General features: G+C 34.4%; 1 protein-coding gene across 1 annotated transcript in view; it reads right to left on the reverse strand.

Moving 5' to 3' along the window:
• Nucleotides 1–23,230, reverse strand: part of LOC134533381 (sialin-like) — a 32,292-nt gene extending 9,062 nt beyond the window's left edge. Inside the window, exons 1-6 of the mRNA XM_063370905.1 lie at nucleotides 19,735–23,230; nucleotides 16,938–17,116; nucleotides 14,741–14,983; nucleotides 6,204–6,291; nucleotides 3,069–3,289; nucleotides 1,715–1,867 (exon numbers count right to left, since the gene is read on the reverse strand). Of these exons, the coding sequence (XP_063226975.1) occupies nucleotides 1,715–1,867; nucleotides 3,069–3,289; nucleotides 6,204–6,291; nucleotides 14,741–14,983; nucleotides 16,938–17,116; nucleotides 19,735–19,768 (918 nt within the window). The 5' untranslated portion in view covers nucleotides 19,769–23,230. The remainder of the gene's footprint in view (nucleotides 1–1,714; nucleotides 1,868–3,068; nucleotides 3,290–6,203; nucleotides 6,292–14,740; nucleotides 14,984–16,937; nucleotides 17,117–19,734) is intronic.
• Between the last annotated feature and the right edge of the window lie 62 nt (nucleotides 23,231–23,292).

The following is a 23,292-nucleotide window of genomic DNA, read 5'->3' on the forward strand; positions in this document are numbered from 1 at the left end:
TTCGCAGGAAACTTTGATCACAGCTGCGCGTCTCTCTACAGGACTGAATCGATTTTAAATAATCGATATAAAACAAGTTACCGTGGCTTTGCGCCACATACTGTCCGAAAAACGCTGATCTTTGTCGCGGCTATGGTAGTAACAACCTGTAATCTACGAGGCACGTCCACAAAATAAGATTCCCGTGCAAGAACCGGCCAACCACCGTGCGAGAAAAATATTCTATAATATCAAACAGGTTAAGGCGGGCTTTTTAAAAGCAGCAATTTAAAAAACTTTATTTATTTGTCCAATTTCGTCATTTCAAATTGACAATTTATATGCATTGATTTGATTTCAGTTAATTTCTATAACTAATTGTTCGTGAATATATTTAACCAAATTATTTAAATAAAATTTGCAAAAACTGTAAATAATATTTGAAAATTAAAAAAGTATGCAATTTTTCATCAAAGTTTTCTTATGACGTTATCACGTAAAATTATCGTCCGTAAACCGACTTCACATTCAAACCCCCCCCCCCTTTTTTTAAATAAGTTTGTCCATCCGACCTCCGTGACGAGAAACACTCTACGAAGCCGACGGATCGTCTAGAGTTACAGACCAATCGCAAGAGGAGCTGCCTTTCGCAGCTAAAGAGATCTGCCGTGTCAAGGCCTCAACGGTGCCGGCAACCTTCGCTTGCTTTGCCTCGCAACCAATCAAGGACAGAAGTCCCCCTGTGTCGCGAAAAAAAAACAGCCGACTCCATTAGACGGCTTAATTGTTTTCCGGTCCAAACAATTTATTTGTTCCGCCTTAAAATTTTGCATTTTGAAATTGATAGATGTTATTTTTTTTTTTAAAAATGCATGGGAATTTATAACAATGTCATTGGCCAGACTCCACCGGACTTACTCTGAGAAGAAAACAAAAAGTAAAAAAAAAAGATCTGAGGTACTTAATTTGCTCACCAGTAAGTGCTTATCCAGAGCCCGCCGATATTCTTTCCAGCCATACATTTAGTTTACAGATTTTGTCTTTATCGGTAGCCTACTGCAAATGTGAAAATATCAAATATAAAATGTATAATTACATGCAAAAAATTACGTAGATTAAGCACAGTGAAAAAAATGTGGTAGGATTAATGAAAATTTTATAGTAATAAATGGGCTTTTCTATTTTAACAATAATATGACTTAGCGAAAAACACTTAACAAGGAGATATATAGTATCACAGGTGAAAATATTTTTTTCTGAAGAATTAATTTCAAGCAATTCATATATACACAGAAATAATAAAACATTTTTGAAATCTTTATACAGAATTTAGCTTCTAATGGAAATTAAACATGAACTTTTTGCCTTAAAAAGGATATTTGTTGTTACAGACATTGTTTGAGTAACATTGAAAAAGAGTTTCTCAATTGTATAGTGTAATAGAGAATATTTATAATCACAGACGTAGACCACTGAAGATAAAATAAGCATGTAATTGTACATCTTTAAGGAAAATGGCAATTTGCTTGCATTTATAAACATTTCTTCAAATAGCTTTTCTAATTTTAGTTACCTCGAACAAAACCAAAACCAAAAAACTCATTCTAATTTTAACGATAAGGTTTATAAACAAAATAGGTGGAATAAATGCTGACACTATATATAGAATTATGTGACGTAAAAGGGAGTGTATTTAATGTGAAAATGTGAGTGATAAATTTTGCAGAATACATACCTTCTGTACGTTGAAGTGGAGAACTTGTTTCATGTACGTCGGAAGCTCTGACATAATTGTGTACGAGACATATGAGCCTCCAACTTGCACCAGTATCTGAGCCCATACCGGAAAAGACGTCAGAATATCTTTCCACGGCACCACTTTTTTTTCCTGCAAGCGTACACATGTTGAAACTCACGGCGTGAAGAATTTTGCAACGGAAACAAGTTATTTTTTTGTCGTTTGTTTAACGAAATGATGAAATATACTTTCACAATCACATATTTTGTCAAGCAGAACTAGAAATTAGCTTGTGAAATGGGGCTGAAATGGTGCAGTAACCAGCACAAAGATTCTATTAGGTAAAATACTTCAAAATAATAAATCAGTGAAATTATGCATGTGTGGTTAAAAACTGAAACGTTTGTATTTTTATTTAGCTGAATTCCTTGTCGTATGTGATGGCTTTAAAAACTAAAACTCAAGGCGAACATGAAGAAATATTGGGAGTAAATCGACCATTGCCTCAATGGAAGGAACCATATCCATATTTTCCCGGAGTGATATGGGAGATAAATAGCCTATAGGGAAACTGAAATTCAAACTTATGCCCTGGAGAGCGTGAGCCCAATGTAACTAGAGAATCACATTGTGCCATGAAAAGTTTAGTGTTACTCAAGTTACTCAAATTACGACGTTACAATTGACTGCTGACCACAGTCTATCTTGTTTGGCAAACAAAATATGCCTTTGTTTTTGAATAAAAATTGAAGTTCAACCAGCGAAATTTATTCTGCAACTGAAAATTAGTCTGGAAAACTCTATGCAAAATGCATGCTACAAAAAAGGAAGAAGAAAAAAAAAACGAGTAAGTGCTTGTTATGTTATAGTTCTTTTTCATAATTCACTAAATTGTGGCTTAACGTACGTCTACAATGAGGGCAGTAGAGATGGATACACTCGAAATTTCATGAAAAAATTTAAAACTAATATAAAAGAAAATAAAAATAAATCATGAAAGATGTGCTCTTCTTTTTAAGTGCCTTCAAATGCGCATTTATTTAACCAATAGCGAGTCGATATGATGTCGAATATAATAATTACAGAGAGACTGGATTACGATTCGAAAGAGAATGGGGCATCAACATTGTGGTTCCCGTTACCACGGAGACGAGGAAAGCGTCGACAGATCAAGAAAATTGGGGAAGGATACCATCCCAGCATTTGCCTCGACTTATTTCGGAAAAAAACTCCCCATCGACAACAGAAATGATGACCGGATTGGTCCACTGAAACGCGAGTAGTGTCTTGCTACTGCACCAGCTCTCTCCCCAGTGCTCGTCCAAACAGCAATGATAAACAGTTAGCGTACTTTCTTCTTGTTGGAGTCCCAGAACTTGGCGTGCTTCATGATGTGGTTCCTCTCCTCCAGGGAGATGGTGGGGTGCTGGTCGGGCGAGTCGTAGACCAGGAACACCCAAGGCACGAACCACAGTATGCAGAGCGAGCCGTAGACGTAGAACGCCAGCTCCCAGTTGTAGCTGCACAGCACGCCCGTCACGCACATGGAGATCATGTTGGCCAGGTAGATCGCTGCGGGGAAAAATAAATAAAATTGGTTGTCTGTAAAATCGGTTTACTGACGATAGTCCAACGTGACGTCATAAAAAACATTGATGAAATGATTGCAAACTTTATGAATAAAATTGAATCATTTTTATTTTAATAATAAAAGAATAAATAATTGAAATTATAATCAGTTTTTTAAATTTAAGAATAATTAACCTTTATTGCCGAAATCATTTTTGTAATAAGCAATGAAAATCACATCAACTTTTCACTTCACTTTATAAACAGTCGAGTGGAAGAGAGATAGATGCGGCGCAAGCGAACAATGAGCGTAACGGGACACAGCGTAACGGAACAATGTGCATAACGGGACACTTTTTCGTGCGTGCAGCCGGCGTTCATCGATTTATTAGACTTTGTCACGTCAAAAAAGGTTCGCGTCGAAGCACTTTCTGAGCGGGTTATCGTATCATACACACACACCGTGTCAAATGGCCGAATGGTTATGCCAAGTCCTCATGAGGTGGGATATTAATTTAACACTTTGAACTCCTGTCGTCGAGCAAAGTTCGACGTCTTTGACAGCTGCTGCACACTGGGCAACCAAGTCGCAATGACCACGGGCTAGATTCTGGAATGCATTAGAAAAACACGTGTAGGCGACATCAAGACTCCCGCCTACTGGTCGTAGCCTCCGAGCACTACGGACTAACTACGCAGCACGACAACTGTTGAATGCTGGGAAATTGCGTTATCGTTCCCTCTACACCCACGAGCCGAAACTTACAAGATGGCGGACTCGCGCCGTTATGTTCGCGTTCCTGGACGTCGGGGAAACGTGCCAGAAATATTGGTGGGTCCAACGAATATATTTTGTAAACCTAAAATAATTTTATTATGAAATAAACACAATTCTTGATTAAACTGGTCTCATTATAGTTATGAAGTAACGCCTGAAGTTTGTACGTTATGTGTGCATGTAGCACAACTGTAAAGTCCATGGTGCCAATGAATGAAACATGGATGTCAAGACATATTTTAGGCCCTGTCATTTGATTATTTATTTTAAATCATGTATAAATTTCATTATATATACTTCGCCTTATCCAAAAATGTTATTAGTAATAGTATTTTACCTCTAATTACTCTAATAATCTTTAATACATATTTCTGTTCATTCGTTCTGTTATTTCATACTAGTTAGAAAAACAGAAATTATTGTAAAATTTATTTTAAAAGAAACAATAAAAATAAAAAGTATTTTTAAAAATTATATTCATATTAAATTTGTAACTGAAATAAATTTACAAGAAAGTGAATTTCTGTATGTTATTGATAGGAATGCGAGTCGTTTTCTTTAACTCAAAGCTTTATTTTATTATTATGACTTCAATTAACGTTTCTAGGTTATTACTTCAAAAAATAATGGTTTATTACAATTACTTAAATGTTAATAAGTTATACAACACAGTAATAAACTAACACAAAATAACATATTAAAAAGGAAAAAAAATATATAAGCAGAGTTTACAGAATAATTCGTATTGAAATAAATATTGTGACATATCAACCAGCAGAGACACTATAGGTTGCGATTAATTCCTCCTTACACGATGTTTAATTTCTGCCATATCGTCTGTCATCCCCATAGGTATAAAAGTGGGCATGACAATAAGCCTAACAGTAGAGAAGACTGAAATCGGTTCTTCACAAACGCAATACTATATGTGCTAACAGAAAAAAAGCATCTTCTATGGTTGCCGACCAAAGCAGCCAATAATCTGACAAAATACTGAAAGGTCACGAACATTTCAGCAGTGGAACCTAAAACTATGGAACCTGGGGAATTAATATTTGTTATTTTTTCGTCTATATCTCATTTGCCTGAAATGCAACAAATGTGTCATAATATACTGCATATAAAAATATTCTGTGCAATTTTTAACTTCATAAAAATTGAATTTTACTGCTATGATTTGTGAAAATCCAGTAATGTTAAATAAAAAATAATATTACGGAAACGGGGGCCTGATTTAATGTAGGTTTTTAATGATATTACTATAACATTACATGCAATTAGTCACTTAATCGAGTTAACTCACAGAAATAATTTCATCATTTAACTTTAAGAGTTTAAAATGTTAACGGTTTTTTTTTTAATTTAACCACCTTCACGTCGCGGCCGATTGTTCGCTGTTTTAATTTTTGCGACGCACTCACAGCCACCGTGACTTGACCGCCTAGTGTGCGGGTGTTGTATATCCCCTGTCACAATCTTCTATAAAGCATGGCTCTTCAGTCACACGACACATGAATGATTTTAGCAAGGTATCAGAGGGATGGACTCGGCAATGAATTGGAACAAGAATTTAAAGATAGACAACCTGGCTGAAATTAGCAGTCCAAAGTGTTAAGAATATACATAAAAAAAAATTTTGTTGCTCCAACAAAATGTATAGCCAAATTTTTTGTAGTAACAAGAAAACAGATTCGTTAGTGAACGCTTTTCGTGATAGCAGTAGAGAACTCCCAAAAGTATAGTTTACTAAGTTTCATAGAAATATATACTTCGTCTATCACACAACATTTGGAAGAATAAATGGTCACAAAATATTTAAGATTAACAAAAAACCAAAATTTTATGAATTATAGCATGTTTGATACAATTATTTTAAAGAATTCATATTCAAACTATGTAAATTAGGCTCGTAATAAGTTTGGTGATGTTCTTGTAACTTACATTAAACCTTGGGGTACATGAACATTCTGAGGACGATCATAAGTATTAAAATTTGTGAGTAGAACATTTTGAGTTCATTAAAAAAGATCAAATGATAGAATGATTTCGAATTGCTTTAGAAACAAAAACTTAAAAATATAACCAATTACTTAAAACTATCCATGGAGAACATTTACGACACGATGTATAAACACTTACTGGAATACATCATTCCGGAAGTCTTCTGGTGTTCCTCTGGTGGAAACCACTTGGAAAAAAGATCCTGGAGGGGAGGGAAAAACATCCCCTGAAACAAGGATTTTAACTATAAAACACAACAATATTAGTCAGAAACAAATTAAAACCATATGAATATTTCAACAGTAGTTTATCTTATTGTGAGTTAAAACAGTTAAAGTGAAAATAAAATTACACATTTGGCACACGTGTGTTATATAATTTATATTGTAATGACATCAGTAGATATCATAAAAATTAATTGAGAGTTCCAAAACATGATTAAATCCCATTGTAAAATTGTACAGGGCATGAAGTAGTTAAATTTGCAAACAGCTAAACACACTAGAGGAAGTATTATGTAACCCACATGCCTGCTAAAACCCACAAATAGAGTGCAAAGCTTTAAGATGTGTTATTCCAGAAGGTATCAATTAGTTTAGAGTTTAGCCTGGCAATTAATAGTAAATTATAACATGTTCGCACCCATTCTACAGTTTTCCTTTTTCATTTCAAAATTTATAATTTTAAAAGTTGAAATAATCAAATCGGATTTTAGATCGTTTTTAAATGCCAAAAGAGTAAAGATGAAACACTCCATTTTGCCATAAACCCATAATAGGCCAAGTTGTCGATTATAATTATGCAAACTTGTTAATTCACACATAGAAGAGATTAAGTGTTTTACACGCGAGAAAGGGTTCTATAATTACTCGTGCGTTTTTAGACCCTAAGCAGCATTACATATGGATTTAGTGCTTAGAATTCAAAGATATTTGCTACTAATGGACAATATATTAAAAATAGTATGAATTATAAGAAAATTTTATTTTGCTGGCAAAAGTTTCGCACCATGATTGTCATTGACTAGCAAATTATTGAGTACCGGCCGATATATCCACACATCGCTTCGGAAGTCTACATACGTGCAGAACACTCGCACCGTTCATTAGGCACTATACATGTATCATCTCGTGGTACGCCACTGCCGTGCATTAATTGAGAAAAAAATCAATTAATAAAAATTGGTTGTCTGTAAAGTCGGTTTACGGACGATAGTTTAACGTGACAACGTCATAACAAAACATTGAAGAAATGATTGCATACTTTTATGAATAAAATTGAATCATTTTTATTTTAATAATAAAAGAATAAATACTTGAAATAATACTAGTGATCAGATTTTTAAAATGCAAGAATAATGAACCTTTATTGCCGAAATTGTTGTTGTAATAAGCAATCAAAACCACAGATTAAAATTCGTCGAGAATATTTTACGTTTTAATGTCTTCCAGTGCTCAAATGATACGCAATTGTGGCCCCAGGCACGAAATTTTATTTATAATTAATTAATAATAACGCCTCTCGCGATAAACAAAGGAAAATATGTATTTACGAGTGCCTGGTTTCCGCGACAGCTGATATATCGCACAATTCATTCGGTTCGCGTCCGTTACCATAGATGAAAGCACCGTAGGGGAATAATATTTTTTTTTATAATACGATTTTATAACAAATACGCATCCCAAATACACCAAACTTATTTATAATGTGTTAAAATATTTTTTAAAACATTGTGCAAAAGATCCCGGGTGTAATTTGAATTATTATGTGTAACTGTAAAACACCATTGTTCGTAAAAAAACGTATTTGAAAATTCAACATTACTTTTAAATAACCGTACCGATTGTGCTGAAAATCGGTGGACGATCGTTAAATTACGTAATTTTAATAATTCAAACGACGAAAACATGATTAAAAAGTCAAATCGACGGTTGTTCCAATCGAGTGGAAGATAGATGCGGCGCAAGCGTACGATGAGTGTAACGGGACACATCCGTAGTGGGACAATGTGAGTTACGGGACACTTTTTCTTGCGTGCAGCCGGCGTTCATAGATTTATTAGACGTCCCGTGAAAAATATTTAGTGTAAAAATCTTTAAAATTAAGATAAAAAAAAATAATATCAAAGACATATTCTTTTTAAATGCCTTCGAATTCGCATTAATTTAACCAATACCTTGTCGATATGAAAACAAAGATAATAATTACAGACAGACTGGATTACGATCCGAAAGCAAATGAGGAATCAACATTGTGGTACCAGTTGCCATGGAGACGAAGAGAGAATAAACAATTAAACAGTCGTTGGCATGGAGATCAACCGGAAGACGTGATCCGAAATCCTAAAAAAGAATTATTAATAATTAAAAAGCTATATATGAAGATAATCAAGCGGGATTTAAATTAAGTAGTATGATTTATAAACATACAAAATCGACCACCATATTTTTTACCACTTGGTGAAGTTTTAAGTTTTAAAGGGTGAACGATTGTAAATATGCTTTTGACATTAATAATTATCAAATGATAAAATCAAACGTAATTATAGATTTTGGCAATAATTAATAAAAGTATCTTAAGCTAACTTCTCTTATTCAAAGTCCTTCGAAATATGGTTAAAAATATATATAGAATCTACTAAATAAGTATTTAAAAAATATTTTAAATTTAACTTAAAAGTACCAAGTTTTTTGTAATTATTTTGATCTTTACATTTCAAATAAAGATGCGAAGGTATAAAATATCGTAAAATAATGAAAGTATTTTGTAATAAGGTAAATTATTTAATTATTCTGAGCACAATTTTAACTATAAAAAAGTAAATTTTAAGTGTAAACAATGGTATAAAATTAATTAAAATAAATTTGGCGTGTGTTTAACAATTTTTAAAATTGTATACATTATGAAAACAAAAGAAGGTAAGTAGGATTTCATCAAGGTAAAATATTACCTCAAACACACAAAACAGGTGTTATAAAATTAGATACTTAAGCTAAAATAAAAATTAAATGCTTACGCATAACCACTTAAAAAATTCTTAAATGGTTCTGTTTTAAATTAAATTTTCAATGCAGCTGACAATTTATTGTGTCTCTTTCAATCAACAAACATTTTTGGAATTAATTACATACTTTTCTTTCAATGATAAGATATCAGCAAGATCCTAAACTTGCGCAAGCGAAGCTGCCGGTTATTATCTAGTTAATTTAATAATCATTTGAAAATCATGCTAGCAATAGTAATCGGTAAAGGAAAATTGATAACAAGAGACAGTCACTACTGCGCAGGAGAATAATTATCATAAAACGGCAAATGTATAAAAAATGTAATTTTTTGAGATTATAAATAGTAATAGTAATAGACTCCAAGATAAAAAAAAACTAAATGCCTCAATTCCAAAGAGGATGTTATTTACACATTTTTTCCATAGCCGTAAAATAAAATGTGATAAAAATAATGCTAATGGAAAATGCTAAGGTTTTAATACAGTTTAAAAAAATACATATATTTTCTTTAAATGCATGTTGTTGATCTCATCCATTATATTCAAGAGCAATTTGTTTTATTTATTTTTTAATAATCCCTCCCTCCCCACCGAAAAAATTACCAGTATACGCAAATGGATTTTGACTTGTTTGCGGACGCTGTTAAGGTCATATTTCACCGATATTTTTATTTATTTTTCCATGTAAAAGAGTTGTGCATGGACACTTTAAAATAAATTGTAGTTATTTTTTTTTTGTTTAAAAATAATAATTCTCAAAATATTTCGCTTCAAAGTTGATAATTCTGTTCTTCGGGGTACTATTTTTTGATTAACTATCCATTTTTTTCCTTTAAAGAATTGTAGTTGATGTGATCTGTACAAAATGCCCAACAAAATAACTTATTATGAAAGAGAGATATCAATTACCGAATGTTTTCTGTAATCATTAGTGACGCTTGAGTTAAACTTTATTATTTTGATAAAAACCACCATTAATTTTTCAATAGAAAAATTTCAGATTTTGCTAATTGCTAGTTTGAAACTTAATCTGTAAAATAAAATAAATTGTGATGTTTTAAGTAATTTGCAACATTCAAAAAATATCCAGTTTTGCAACACTGTTTTTGTTATATGTCAGTTATCTACAACACTCTTCTCTTGGACTGTACAGTAGTTGTGCCTGTGTTGTACGCACCCCACTGGCACCCCCTGATGTTAGACCGCGCGGAATTGTCCCCCCTCCCCCCTCGGGCAGCAGTTGGTTGCTGTCTGACTTTGAAGATTAGTCACACAAAATAAACAGTTGTCAAAGTTCAAGGGACAGTGTGAGCATTACTAGGAAGAAGTAAGGTGAAGTGAAGTTTGTGCAATGCAATTTATATTTTATGTATTAAATTTTCTCTTCTATGTTATTTTTTTAACATCAAAGTATTAATGGGTAAACGAATTCCACGCAAAACTCTGGTTTTTCGTCCACGATCGAAATAAAATAACATCAATTTTACGTGACACAATACAGTTTAATATTTTAGTAATAAATTTCTATTTTATGTGTTTGAATTGCGTCAAAGTAAGAATTTGAAATATGTTAAAGTTAATATCTTCCCGATTGTGAATTGAATTTGAAAATGTAAAATTAAACTTTTTTTCTTCAATTTGAGTAGTGCAATGTGTTGCTACAAACTTAGAGGTGAGAGCTTATTTCCACACACGGATTTAACAAAATGTTACATTCTAATTTTCAGTCAGTATTTTACTTTGTTGTTTGTTGTAGTTATGTATGTTCAGCTTTTCTTTTAATAATGCAATTTTATCAGCTTATTGGAGCTGGATGTTACTGTGTACTCGGTAAAACGTCAACTTATGGTGAAAGAGGGCGCGGGTTCGAATACCGGCCACGTTTAATTTTTTTTGCACTCATGGGTTTTAGTTAATGTGAAAGCCGTTTCTATAAGCAATGCAACTTATAAACCCAATAGAGCTAGATAACTCAATGGTCCGCTGAAACTTGATTTAACTCCTGCTTAAACAACATGGCCATAAATGGTAGTACGTATCGCGGGAAATTTTCTTGACTTTTTCTTGGATTATAACATAGAATCAACAAATTTCCAATTTATTCTTTCATTATTTGCTGTTAACTGTGTACGACGCTTTTTCCCATTTGTATTGACAAAAATAATTCTGAGACATTTGAAATCAGGGGAGTAGTAGGCAGAAAGGAAAAATATAGTCGAGTATTTAAAACATAAATGTATTTAGCAAACCTTCGTGTGTTGAATATCGATGTCACAAATGTTGCTGAGGCATGTCAACGAAATTCGCTAGGCAGGTGGGTGTCGGACCACACATATATCGGTCTTTCCTCCTTTTTCAGTTTTTTTATGTGTCTTGTTCCTAAACATGTTTTGCCAGCTTTTCTAACACTAAGTTAGCTACGTCCATGCTTACAGTGGGTGTATGTGATTAATCTTCAACAATCTAATCTATGTCATAAGTATGTAAGTGCCCAATCCAATCGAAAAAAGCAGCAGATCGTTACAGTGTTTTGAAAACGTGTTGATACAAATGATTATAGTGCTATACCACCATCTGTAATTGTAGCTGTTATTCTGATGGCGATGTCGCCTCGTACTCAGTAAGCTGTACGCACCGATTATCTCTAAATTCTTTTTCTTGCTGAGAGATGCAGAGAAGCATTTATCAGTAATTTGTTTAATAGTCTAGCCTTTGAGCAGTAAATATAAATGAGTAAATGCTAAATTAATTTTTACACTCAATCATAGAGTGCATATAATTATTATTACAAAACTGAGACTCTATTTAGATGTATAAAAATACTATAGCATCATGTTACTGCTGTGAATACATTCTTCGGGTTAAGCAATATTATTCAATACTTTTTTTTAACGCTTCTCCAAAAAACTGCAACACACATTTATACAACGTAATAAATTCTGTTCTGAAAAGTAACACATATTAAACAGTCTTTGTTCTAAAAAAATAACACTAAGCCAGTCTTTAACAACACTAAGACAGTTTATATTGTGTTTTATAAACTACAATATTTTATACTTATGTTATTATTAAAGACTGTAATTATTGACATGAATATTAAAATCCATTTTACATTGAGGTATGAAACAGCACAGTTTCTATTACCAAATTTAGGGACAACTTAACATTTCAAACAAGCAATATTGCGATTTCTTGGCGTACAGCAGTAATTTTTTTGAAAGAATTTTTAAAAAAAGATTGATGAAAAGTTTTGGCTGAACACGATGCTACCAAAGCTGACACGTTCTACTTAAAATGCGTTATGCCTGAAATAATAGATAGCTGCATGAAACAAAGTAAGGAAGAGACCAAAAATATATTTTAGAAGCAAAAGAAAATAATTGCAAGTATAATAACATTAAAAATGTAAATAAGTGAGTGTAAGGCACTGCTACAAAACGTTAATGCTATATTAGGCCTAGGACATAAAGAAAAAAAAATAATTACAGGCAACTGCATATCCTGAGATTTTTATAAATTATTAGAGCAAAGAATGGTTTTGTTACAAGTGCTGAGAGCAATGGCAAAAATTGTGTGTATATTTTCATTACTGCCATGTACATTCCAGTTATCTATATATTTTTGGCAAATAGTAAATTTTCTTTCATAATATTTTTGTTTGTATATTTACATTTTCTTTAATGAATTCCGTTGTTTACAGAAGGGTTTTTACTAACGAAAATGTTCGAACTTACGTTTTATTTTTCATTAATTTATCTTGTACATTTACTTCCTGTTATAACATGTATGAGATGATTATTACAGGAAAGATTTGATAAAGTGTGCTTTATCTGTCTCCGTATAAATATGATGATGCATGTCTCGTTTTGGGATTTATATTTTTTAGACAGTAAACATTTAAATTAATGAAAAAAATTGTGCTGAATTTGCAGAAAACATTTTTGTGTCTTAGCAATTCTGAGACGACATTTATTTTCTGTTGGGATCTTGACTGTTTAGGCACTTATTATTTAAATTTCTTACAAATATATGCGAAATGGGTAAGGAAACTTTACTGTTTGCTTACGAGGATATACAAATTAACATGGAAAGCTTTCCGAATGTTTGTACTGTGTATGCGCATACACAGTGAAAATAATCGCGTTTTTTTACAAAAAAAAAAGTTTGATATCTAGATCTTGAAGATCGTTAAAAATTTAATATTATAGAACACACTTTGTTAGAATATATAAAATTCATGTTGCGATCTGTAAATATGGAAATCTCATATATAAGTTTAAAATGAACATAATTATGCTTGTTTACTACAAACTAATATTTTTGGCATCTAGTTCCCATAAAAAAAGGTATACAGTGTATAGCTGTATACATTACTTTGATTTTGTGCGTTCTCTTAATTTGAACTCTTGCACCTCCTGAAATATTTCTAAAGCATAAGAATCCTTGCATGTACTGAAACGTGTATTTAATACTGTGTACCATATATATACATGTATATATACATGTATAAATATAGGTATTGACGCAATTTAACAATTTTTATATTTTTTTGGGTTGCATTAATATAAAGACATTTTACACAATTAAAAAATATTGGAGACGATATGATTTATTTTATAAATATATCAACGCGGCAATTTTCTTGAATAAAATGGTAAATATAACACTGTTACAAGCAGCTTATGTTTCTCTATCATTCTGTTGTCTAAATCGTCGTTGCAGTTAATCAGTTTTCTGCGCAGGAAATAAATATTCTTGGACTACATTAAAAATTATATCTCTTTCTTCTAAGTTATCGTTCTTTCTTACGGTCAAGCTTTTTATTACGAAGTGTTTTTTCCTAATGCTTCTCCAAAAAAAGTAGTACAAAAATTTTCACATAAAAATTTTATTTCTCAAAAGTAGCACATCTAAGGCAGTTTAGATTACACACGTACATCCTTAGTATTTTTTAAAATATTAATTTCTTTGTATGTGGTCATATTTGCTGTAACACATTATCAAGGGTCACATCATTTTATGGTATTAATTTACTTTGCCTTTTTTGGCTTAAGCACCTGCTCAATCCTTGCATACTGAACGAGACCTAGTGAAAATTAATTTGCCGCGAGTTCGTGAGTGAAAAGTGATAAAGTATACTTACTTGTGGGACTGCCGAACTCAAAGTATCATATGTTTGCTCTATCTCTTTTTCTTGTGACCACGATCCTATTCGGTATAAAGGAGTACTATTTAACCTTTATAATTTAGGTTTAGAAAATGTATGTATTTTTTTTTGTGTTGTTCATTTGAATTTCGTTCAGAAGTGATTTGATGGCCGACATATAAGGTGACTGGCCTGCGCGGTGCTGTGATTCAGCTGGAATTTGCAGTGGAATCGTGAATGCGAGTCTTAAGGCCTCCTTGTCAAGCAAGTTATGGTATGCCCTCAGTCCCTGGAAATTTGGCAGGTAGTACTCCTGGGTGAGAGTGTGTTTTTTTGGGGGGGGGGGGAAGAGGTAAAGGCATTACGGACAGTACAGTCGCGCCTAGAACATTGTAGCCGCCCGTATAGCAGACTTGCTGGCAGGTTAATATGGGGCCTTAACGAAGAGATACTTAGCGCGTTGTTGTTGCCCTGACGCGACGAGGGCATCGCCAGCACGGCCGGGGAGGGGGGGGGGGGGCTCACCGCGAACGCGCCGATGACGACCCTGACCGCGGCGAAGGCGTACACGCTCAGCTGGGCCGCGATTGGCGCCAGCATCATGCAGGCCCCGCCCGCCGCCACGCCGCAGCCCATCACGTACTTGGGCCCGAACCTGTCGGACAGCCAGCCGCCCAGCACCTGGGTGGCGATGTAGCCGTAGTAGAAGGCCGACAGCACGAAGCCCTGCATGGACCCGCTCCACTCGAACTCGCCTTCGTCTTCGTGCTGCCATCAAAAAAAACAAAAAAAAAAAACGGATTGTTCAGCGAGCAAGCTGCACACTCGTTGTTTCACAGGGCATGTTCTCCCTTTTTCGGGGCTGGAACACGAGTTGCAACCTAAATGTGCTTTTAGAGGAGCTACAATGAGAGAACAAGACTACCCATCCCAGCATCATTGCCACACCATTCCCCACTTGACAGAATCCGGCTAACCTGTGGTTGACTCGATAGCAGCCCCCTCATCCTACGAGTATTTCAAAGTGCTTAGCCAAGTATACCACAACTCTGGGACCCCTCAGACAACCCGGAGAGCCTTTGGCCTGGCCGAAGTGCCTACCAAATTCCAGGCTAGTGCCTGAGCTGTTACACCGCTCACTAGGTCCGGCCCTTCAACGGAGTGGAGACTTCTGGGGGAGTGCTCTAAGCGATCAGAGCCGCCAACTGCCAGTACGAATCCCCACGATGCGACCTGGACCGGTAGGTAGAGGAAACCTCAGCGGGGAGTCCCAGCATCAGCAAGGATCGCCCCGCACTACTGCCGAGATTTTTTCCATGCACTTGCTGGCTTACACGGTCTGCTAGCCCGTGAGCTGTCTCAGTAGCTGCCGCTGTCCGAGACACATGAGACGCCTCGGGGACTGGTCCCGTGGGGACAGCCCCTCGGACAATCCACAGGCTTCAGTTCCCCTGAGTTTACAGCGCTCTCTTCACGCCCGGTTTGCGTCCGTTTTCACAGCAGAAGCCGTACCCAGACTAGCCTTTACCGTCATGCCATTGGTTCTTCACGATCCGAGGGCCCGTCAGTGGTGACAAACATTTGTCTGGAACTGTTTGGTTTTGCGATGAATATCGATGAAACCTTTTTTATATTAGATATCTCATAAAATAATCCTCCTAAAGGCGTTGAGCTGTTTAAAATCGTACAAAATCATGGATTCGTTGGTGAGTTGTCAAGTGGCTGGTGAGTGATACGAATTATAATGCATAAATAACTAAAGTTGGTTTAGTATTGAATTTTCAGACGAATTTAAAGTATCACCTGTTCGTCAGAAAAAAAAAAAAACACCACTTCCAATTCCAAAATTTGTATCAACACAGATTTAAAGATTTGTTCTGTGAATGATTCTCGCAATAGGAAAAATTGATTTAAAAAATATATATATTTTTTGGTCATACACCATTGCTTGTTGACACTTTGTCATAGAGAAAACCTGAAGAACGGACAAAAAATATCAATATACAGATACACATAAAAAGCCACAATCATCAACATTTTTGATGCGTCCTTAAGTTTTTCTACATGACATACAATGTCAACCAACAATGACGTATGCCCGAACTAATGTTTCTAATAAGGTTTACAAGTTATTTTCAGAACAAATAAGTCCTTAAATTTATTTCGTACAAAGCATGTACCAAATTGATTCTGTTTATATTTCAAATATATACATATTGTTTTTACGCTGAAATAAACATAGGTATGGAATGTAATTTTTACCTGTTTATCTACCTTCATGTCATTACTTTTTTTTTTTTAGCGATTATAGTAGTTGGCTTGGATGATGATGATGATGATGGTCGATGAAAGAGAGGAATCACATAGAATCGTATCTCAGGGCCAGGGGCGCAACAACAGAGGGAGGGGGGGGGGGGGCACGGGCATTTACCCCCCCTCTGAAACCTTGAAGTGGGGGCGAACGGGGGCAAAGAAAGTGCTGTACAAGTCGGATATGTTATTTCCACTAATTAGCTGTGTAATCAATTTTTAGATTAAAAAATTGCTTAAATAGCACCATTTTCCACCTTGAAATACAAATTTTCCCGGGGGAGGAACCTCCCCCCCCCCCACCCGCCCGCTTCAATAGGGGGGGATCGATGATTCTTTATCAAAAGGTATATTGCCCCCCCCCCCCCCTTTTATAAAATTTAGTTGTGGCACCCCTGCTCGGGGCACTCACGCAGTCGGCTCTCTCTGCTGTGCCGTTGGTGCCGTTGTCGCGCGCCGGACAAGTCCCGCCGCTCTTCACCATGGCGACGATGATGACCGACATGCTGACCTTGAGCATGAACTGCACCAGGATGCCCGTCGAGGCCATCGCCGCGATGATGACGCGCTTGGGTATGCAGGCGCACGCGCCTTCGGAACCAACAAACAACACAGTCCCTGCGTTGGTTCAAGCCGTTGTTTCGGACGCACGCCATTGTTTGTTGTCTGCACCGCACGTCACAGAGAAAACCCGAAGAATGGGCTTATGAGGATGAACACACAAACACACACAGAAAATAAAGCCAAAATAGTCGGATTTAAAATCTATATAAATGAAAAAAATGTCAACGTTTGTTTCTTCAAAATCTTAAAGCTCCGAAAATTCTCCACCGATCACTTGGAAATTTTGCCGCTACGTTTCATTCGAATACGCGCATGTTTTTTAAAATACTTATTTAACACCTGTAATTGTTAGAAAGATAATAATAAAGAAATCTAAAACATAGATTTCTTAACATTTTAAGTACTATAGAGTTACATATATATATATAGGTATATATAGGAGACATATATATATATAAAGATAGATAGAGAAATATAGAGATATATTTAGAAAGATAGATAGAGATAGAGAATTAGATAGAAATATATAGAGATATGTTATATACATGTGTGTACCTACTTCAAAAAAATTACAAAAAATTATATATATTGCGGCATTGCAACGCATGCTGGGCATTATATAGTGTTAAATATAATAATATCACAGAGAAATCCGTGGAAGTACCTAGTCAGTACAACACCTCAGCGCAGACAAACACAGTGGGTTTCAACAAGACCTGTCAATACAAACACAACTTTGGACAACACACCGACATGGCTCGCATGTGCGTCGCTCTATTGTTGGCGTGTTCTCTATATTATCTGTTTAGTATGATCATTGGGTTCGCTGTGTTGTTCAAGGCTGTTTTCGAGTATTTAATGTTTTTGTTGCATCTGTCTCTTTTTGATGTGACAACGTCTAATAAATCGATGAACGCTGGCTGCACTCAAGAAAAAGTGTCCCGTTACGCACATTGTCCCGTCTCACTGTGTCCCGTTACGCTCATTTTATATTGCTCTTTGCTAACCTGAACCTCCTAGCATTGCGACCGAGTCCGTGGCGTAATTCTGTTTTCATGCATTTCAAAGTAACATTTTCATTGCTCTTTGCTAACCCGTTCCTCCTAGCATTGCTGCAGAGTCCGTGGCGCAAATATATTATTTTTGACTGCATCTTGGTGTTTGGTAAGCCATTTTCCTTCACATCATCCTTGAAACACTCTCATTCGTTTCCTACTTTTCCTATCATCGTCCTATCCTTAACAGAATAACACAGATTGGAAGAAATTAAATAGCAAACATGTATAAAAGTTATAGTTAAAATAATCTCTTCGTTAAAGTAATAAACATATTTGAATTAATGAGTGCAAATAAAAGTAAATTTATCAATTAAATTGTATATTCCATTTCACTCCTTCTTTGTATCCATACAAAATAGTGATAATTCAATAAAAATGATTCAATTTTATTCATAAAAGTATGCAATCATTTCATCAATGTTTTGTTATGACGTTGTCACGTTAAACTATCGTCCGTAAACCGACATTACAGACAACCAATTTTTTTGGTAGTTTTCTTCTACAGACATAGACATGTGCTTTAGCAATGGCTTATGTCCAAAAGATATCAAGTCATGCACTCCCATTGCACAAATCTTTCAAAGATAATATCTGCCTGTTCATAAGCCCACTGTGTTCAAATTTGGTATTTAAACATTTAAAAAATATATTTGCAATAAATAATATCGTAAGTTCAGTTACGTAACTTGTATATACTTAGCAAAATAATACATAATAAGCAATACTATAACAATAACTTTGCATTAATAAAGATACATATGTATAAATTGGTTATTAGCACTACTTTAAATTGTAACCATCTTGCAAGGTCATTTTATAATTTATCTTAAATTGATTATATATGGCAGTAAGCCTAACAAACCAAATGATTTTAATAAATTTTTGGACTTAATATAGTTTCAGTATGTTCTCAATAGAGACACATTAAAGATAAAACAATCTACCACTGTCATAACATATTTTTGAGACATGAATTACTTTATCAGCTGTATTTTATGTGGTGTAAAGCGAGGCATAATAATCATAATATTATTTCCTTATAATATTCTAAAACATAGACTATATAAAATATTTAAATGATTTGTCCTACTATGATAAATTCGGATTTAAAACCTAACTAAGAATATTTTATTTAAAATTTCTAATGTCATTTTAATATAATTTTGATAGTGAAATGTGCTATTGAATATTAGTTACAATAAATAGCACTTAGTTGGTATTAAAATACATATTCTTAGTTTGCTAAATATCTATAGGAAATAAAAATATTTTAAATTTAAATCAATTGTACGAGAAACCTAAGACAATAATAAAATATTAAAATTTTAAACCTGTCTTTCTCAATAGTTTAAAATTGTGGCTTTCAGACTTAAAACTTCAGTGATATGTAATATAAAAGTATTTTTCTAGTAAAAACATTTTTTTTAAATTTATGCTTTCAAACATTAACACTTAATTTATTGTCTAAACTATTTAAGCTACAAAATATCTATAAGTGTGTAAAATCTTGTGCTTTTAAATAAATATTAGCATACTATTTAAATTCAAAATTTTAAATTATTATAGTCTTAAAAAAATTGTACTAACCTCTGCCTTTTGATGATACTTCATTGTCGGCCATGTATTTTATTGTGGTCACTGAAAAGCAATACAGCTGCGTCCTAAGGTCAAACAGAGACTAAATTTCGAATAAATAATTGAAAAATAAATGTTATCGGTCCATACTTCTACGCTCATATCATTTAATTAAAAAAAAGAAGTAATTGTTAGAATTAGCGATATTGCGATGATAAAAAAAAATGCTATCACCTGTACTTCAATGCTCATCCGAGCTAGTCATATCGCAGTGTCAGTAGAATAGTGTTTCACCACAGTATGATTCCAGCGCCGATTAGCACTAGAATTGAGTATTATATAAACTTCACACGGTGCAACTAGTCGGGTTCAAAAACTAAAATAAGTCCGAAAATTTTGGTTTGGAGGTAGAGTTGTCAAGTTTAACATTTATATACGTGTGTGGGAGTAGTTTAGTATAATTTGTCACAGCCCAGTTAAAAAAAAATCAAGGATGGCGCTCTTTCTTTGCTCAAAATTGAAAATGTTGCAGTTAAAATTATGAACAATCAATCAACTGCTTTGAAATTCTCACGAATTTGCAGCTATTGTACATATACAAAGAAAATATAATTCACAGAATATTTTTAGATTAAGAAATAATATTTCTCTCTATAGGCAATATATAATAAACATTTACATAGTGTGTGTATGTGTGTGTGTGTTAATACTCGTTTCTCCTCCCCTTCCCCAAAGTCCGCTATTGAAAATCATGTGAACGCGCGGTATTTAATTGTATATATATATATATACATACATACATACATACACTATATATATATACATACATACATACACACATACAAGGCGATAACATGTAACAATATTATGAAATAACTATACATATCTGCCATACTGAAAAAAGATGCGGATGTATTACATTTTCCACTTAAATTTAATAACTCTCAAAATATTTTCATGTACTATGGTCTACAATAACGTCCAACTGAAATGTAAAAAAAAAATGTTACATAATGTGTCATTTTCTAATTCGGACAAGATTATGATAGAGATTTCAAATAGGTTAGATGTCATTAAAATTTACATATGCGAACATGAATTCACCAACAAATTTGCGATCGAAAAAATTGTATTAATTTTGCGAATCGTTTGTTTTGAAACGAATGAGGCGTGAACAAATTAATCGATACTGTTTAATGTTAGGAATTATTTTTTGGGGATGATGGTGAGGGGTGGTAGGGGTGTATAAAGTTTCTTCGATAGCTTGGTCAGCAGAGAAGGAAAGGTACCACACTAGGATTATGACCAGGGGGATTGGGAGGGGAAAAAAATTCTGAAATGGCCTATAGCAAGGTTATATCCCAGCACAATATCTAGAGTGTTTATAGAAACCATCTAAAAACGAAAACAAGGATATAGTTGGATAGTATTCGAACTAGAGCCCTCTGTAATGAGTAGAGACCTGCAAAATTCGCGGTTTCGATGGCCTTCAGGATAGACTGCACATACCCATGTACACTCGGGAAAATAACGCAAGTTCATTGGCTGGTGACTTATAAGTCGTCTCAGCTGGTTTGTATGCGAATCGATCCTTCTTTGGTTGAGGGTTTATAACTGGTTGAGATTCGTCCAGATGAACAGTAAGCCAATAGCAAAATTATCTAAGAGGTATATGTGTTTGAATTCTAGCCTATCACCGAATGAATCCGCGAATTTTGCATGTCTCTAGTAATGAGATATTACCATTGCAACACTTTGATCTATTGGAATCTTGGCAACAAGCTAAATTTTCCACCCAGTATTTTCAGCACATTCTGGCGTCAAGCGTTTCGAGAACTGGGTAAGTTACGTCATACTCAGGCTTGACTGGTTGAGGTTATTGTGATTGAGGTGCAACTCAACTGACCAAACTATCACGCCGATTTATAGGGCCATGCATTTTTCTTTTTCCGCAAAAAAATAAATTTCCAGACCAGCTGTGTGTTGAAACTTTGTACCATTGTCTGCTCTGTGTTGTTTGGATGGGTTTATTTCAGGTGCATGCCCACTGACAGCACACCAATCACAGCCATCCGGCGCGGAAGCTAACGCATCCTGAATGGCCCTTACAGACGGCCGCCAGTTACAAAAAATAAATGTAATCGCCAGCGTGGGAATACCTTGTTGCAGTCGCACGAGAGATCAGATAAATATTTTTTGTCAAAAATGTTTGTACTAACATATAGGTGTATAGCCCACGGGAATTTTCTTTGACCGCGAGTTGTACATGCAAAGTTTTTCCATATAATGTTTTTTAAATAATTTTTGTTAAATTTAAACATACTCTTCGTAATTCTCAAAAAAAACATTTAAAATGATCGAATCCGGTGTCCCCACCCAATTATAAAAAAAAAACAAAGGGTTCAGCAAGGACTTTTCAGACTTGTGGCGGCTTCCAAAACAAACGGTGCATTGGACAAACTGAAAAATTTCATACAACAGTTAACTTGTAAACACTTGGAAACATGACTGACTGACAGCTGTCACAGTTCGTTGGCTTGATAAGCAATCAACAGCAGATAAGATCTCGAGCACAAGTCCGCTCGTCCCCGCACCAGCAAATTCTCGCAAGGTTACTTCTGGTAGCATTCAGAAACTTGAAGTGGATGATAAAACTATCTTTCGACAGATGATGCTTCTTTATTCTTTTATCAGAAGGTTTAGTGAGTTTGCATCTTATTTAGCGTAGAGAATTAGAACCGTGAATTTCAACTACCTCGCCTCGCACCTTTTTCTTCCCCTCTCCACATGGAATTAAACATACTGACATAGGTCTGTATCGCATAACCCGAGATATAAATGTGAAGTTTGACACCCAATTACATATTCAAATTAAAAAAGAAGTCTTCATAAAAATAATTAAAATTTACTTTTTAAAATATTAACTTTAGCTTAAGGGTGGCCATACTAAAAATATACAATAAATCCTGGTTTCAATCTTTTGAAAGAGCCCAAGGGAAAATTGTGTAGTACTGGATAAAACCATGTTATCAACTACTATTGAGTGACCTTAACTACATATATAAAAAACCGTGTTTTATATCAATTTATGTTTTCTAATTACCTTCATTCTATACTCCTCCCACTTTCTTCTTCTTTTATTTAATAGTATCCATATTTCTGACGTATTAGAACGATATACTCTAAGCCGAATGAGGATAAGCAGTTTCATTTGTAAAATTAGATTGAACTTATTAATCGGTGAACATAAAATATGATGGACAAAATTTTTGAATTATAATTTCATTACTTTTAAACTATTTGACTGTAAAAAATGTTTTCTAGTGAAATTGAAATTAGAAAATTGTTTTTGACTGCTGTTCATTCGGAAATTTTAAAAAAGAATTAACGAAACTTAAACGCAGTTAGTTTAGATAGTGACGCTGCTGGATAGAGAACTGCAAAAAAAAATATCTTCAAATAATTATACAGAATACTATCAAACACATTGCTTCAAATACAAGCTCAGCAAACATCCCTAGCCATGATGTAACCAACTCAATATACAAAGGCTCGAAGGCAAAGTGCCAC

This window comes from Bacillus rossius, chromosome 1 (genome assembly GCF_032445375.1).
Source record: "Bacillus rossius redtenbacheri isolate Brsri chromosome 1, Brsri_v3, whole genome shotgun sequence".
NCBI classification, from domain to species: domain Eukaryota; kingdom Metazoa; phylum Arthropoda; class Insecta; order Phasmatodea; family Bacillidae; genus Bacillus; species Bacillus rossius.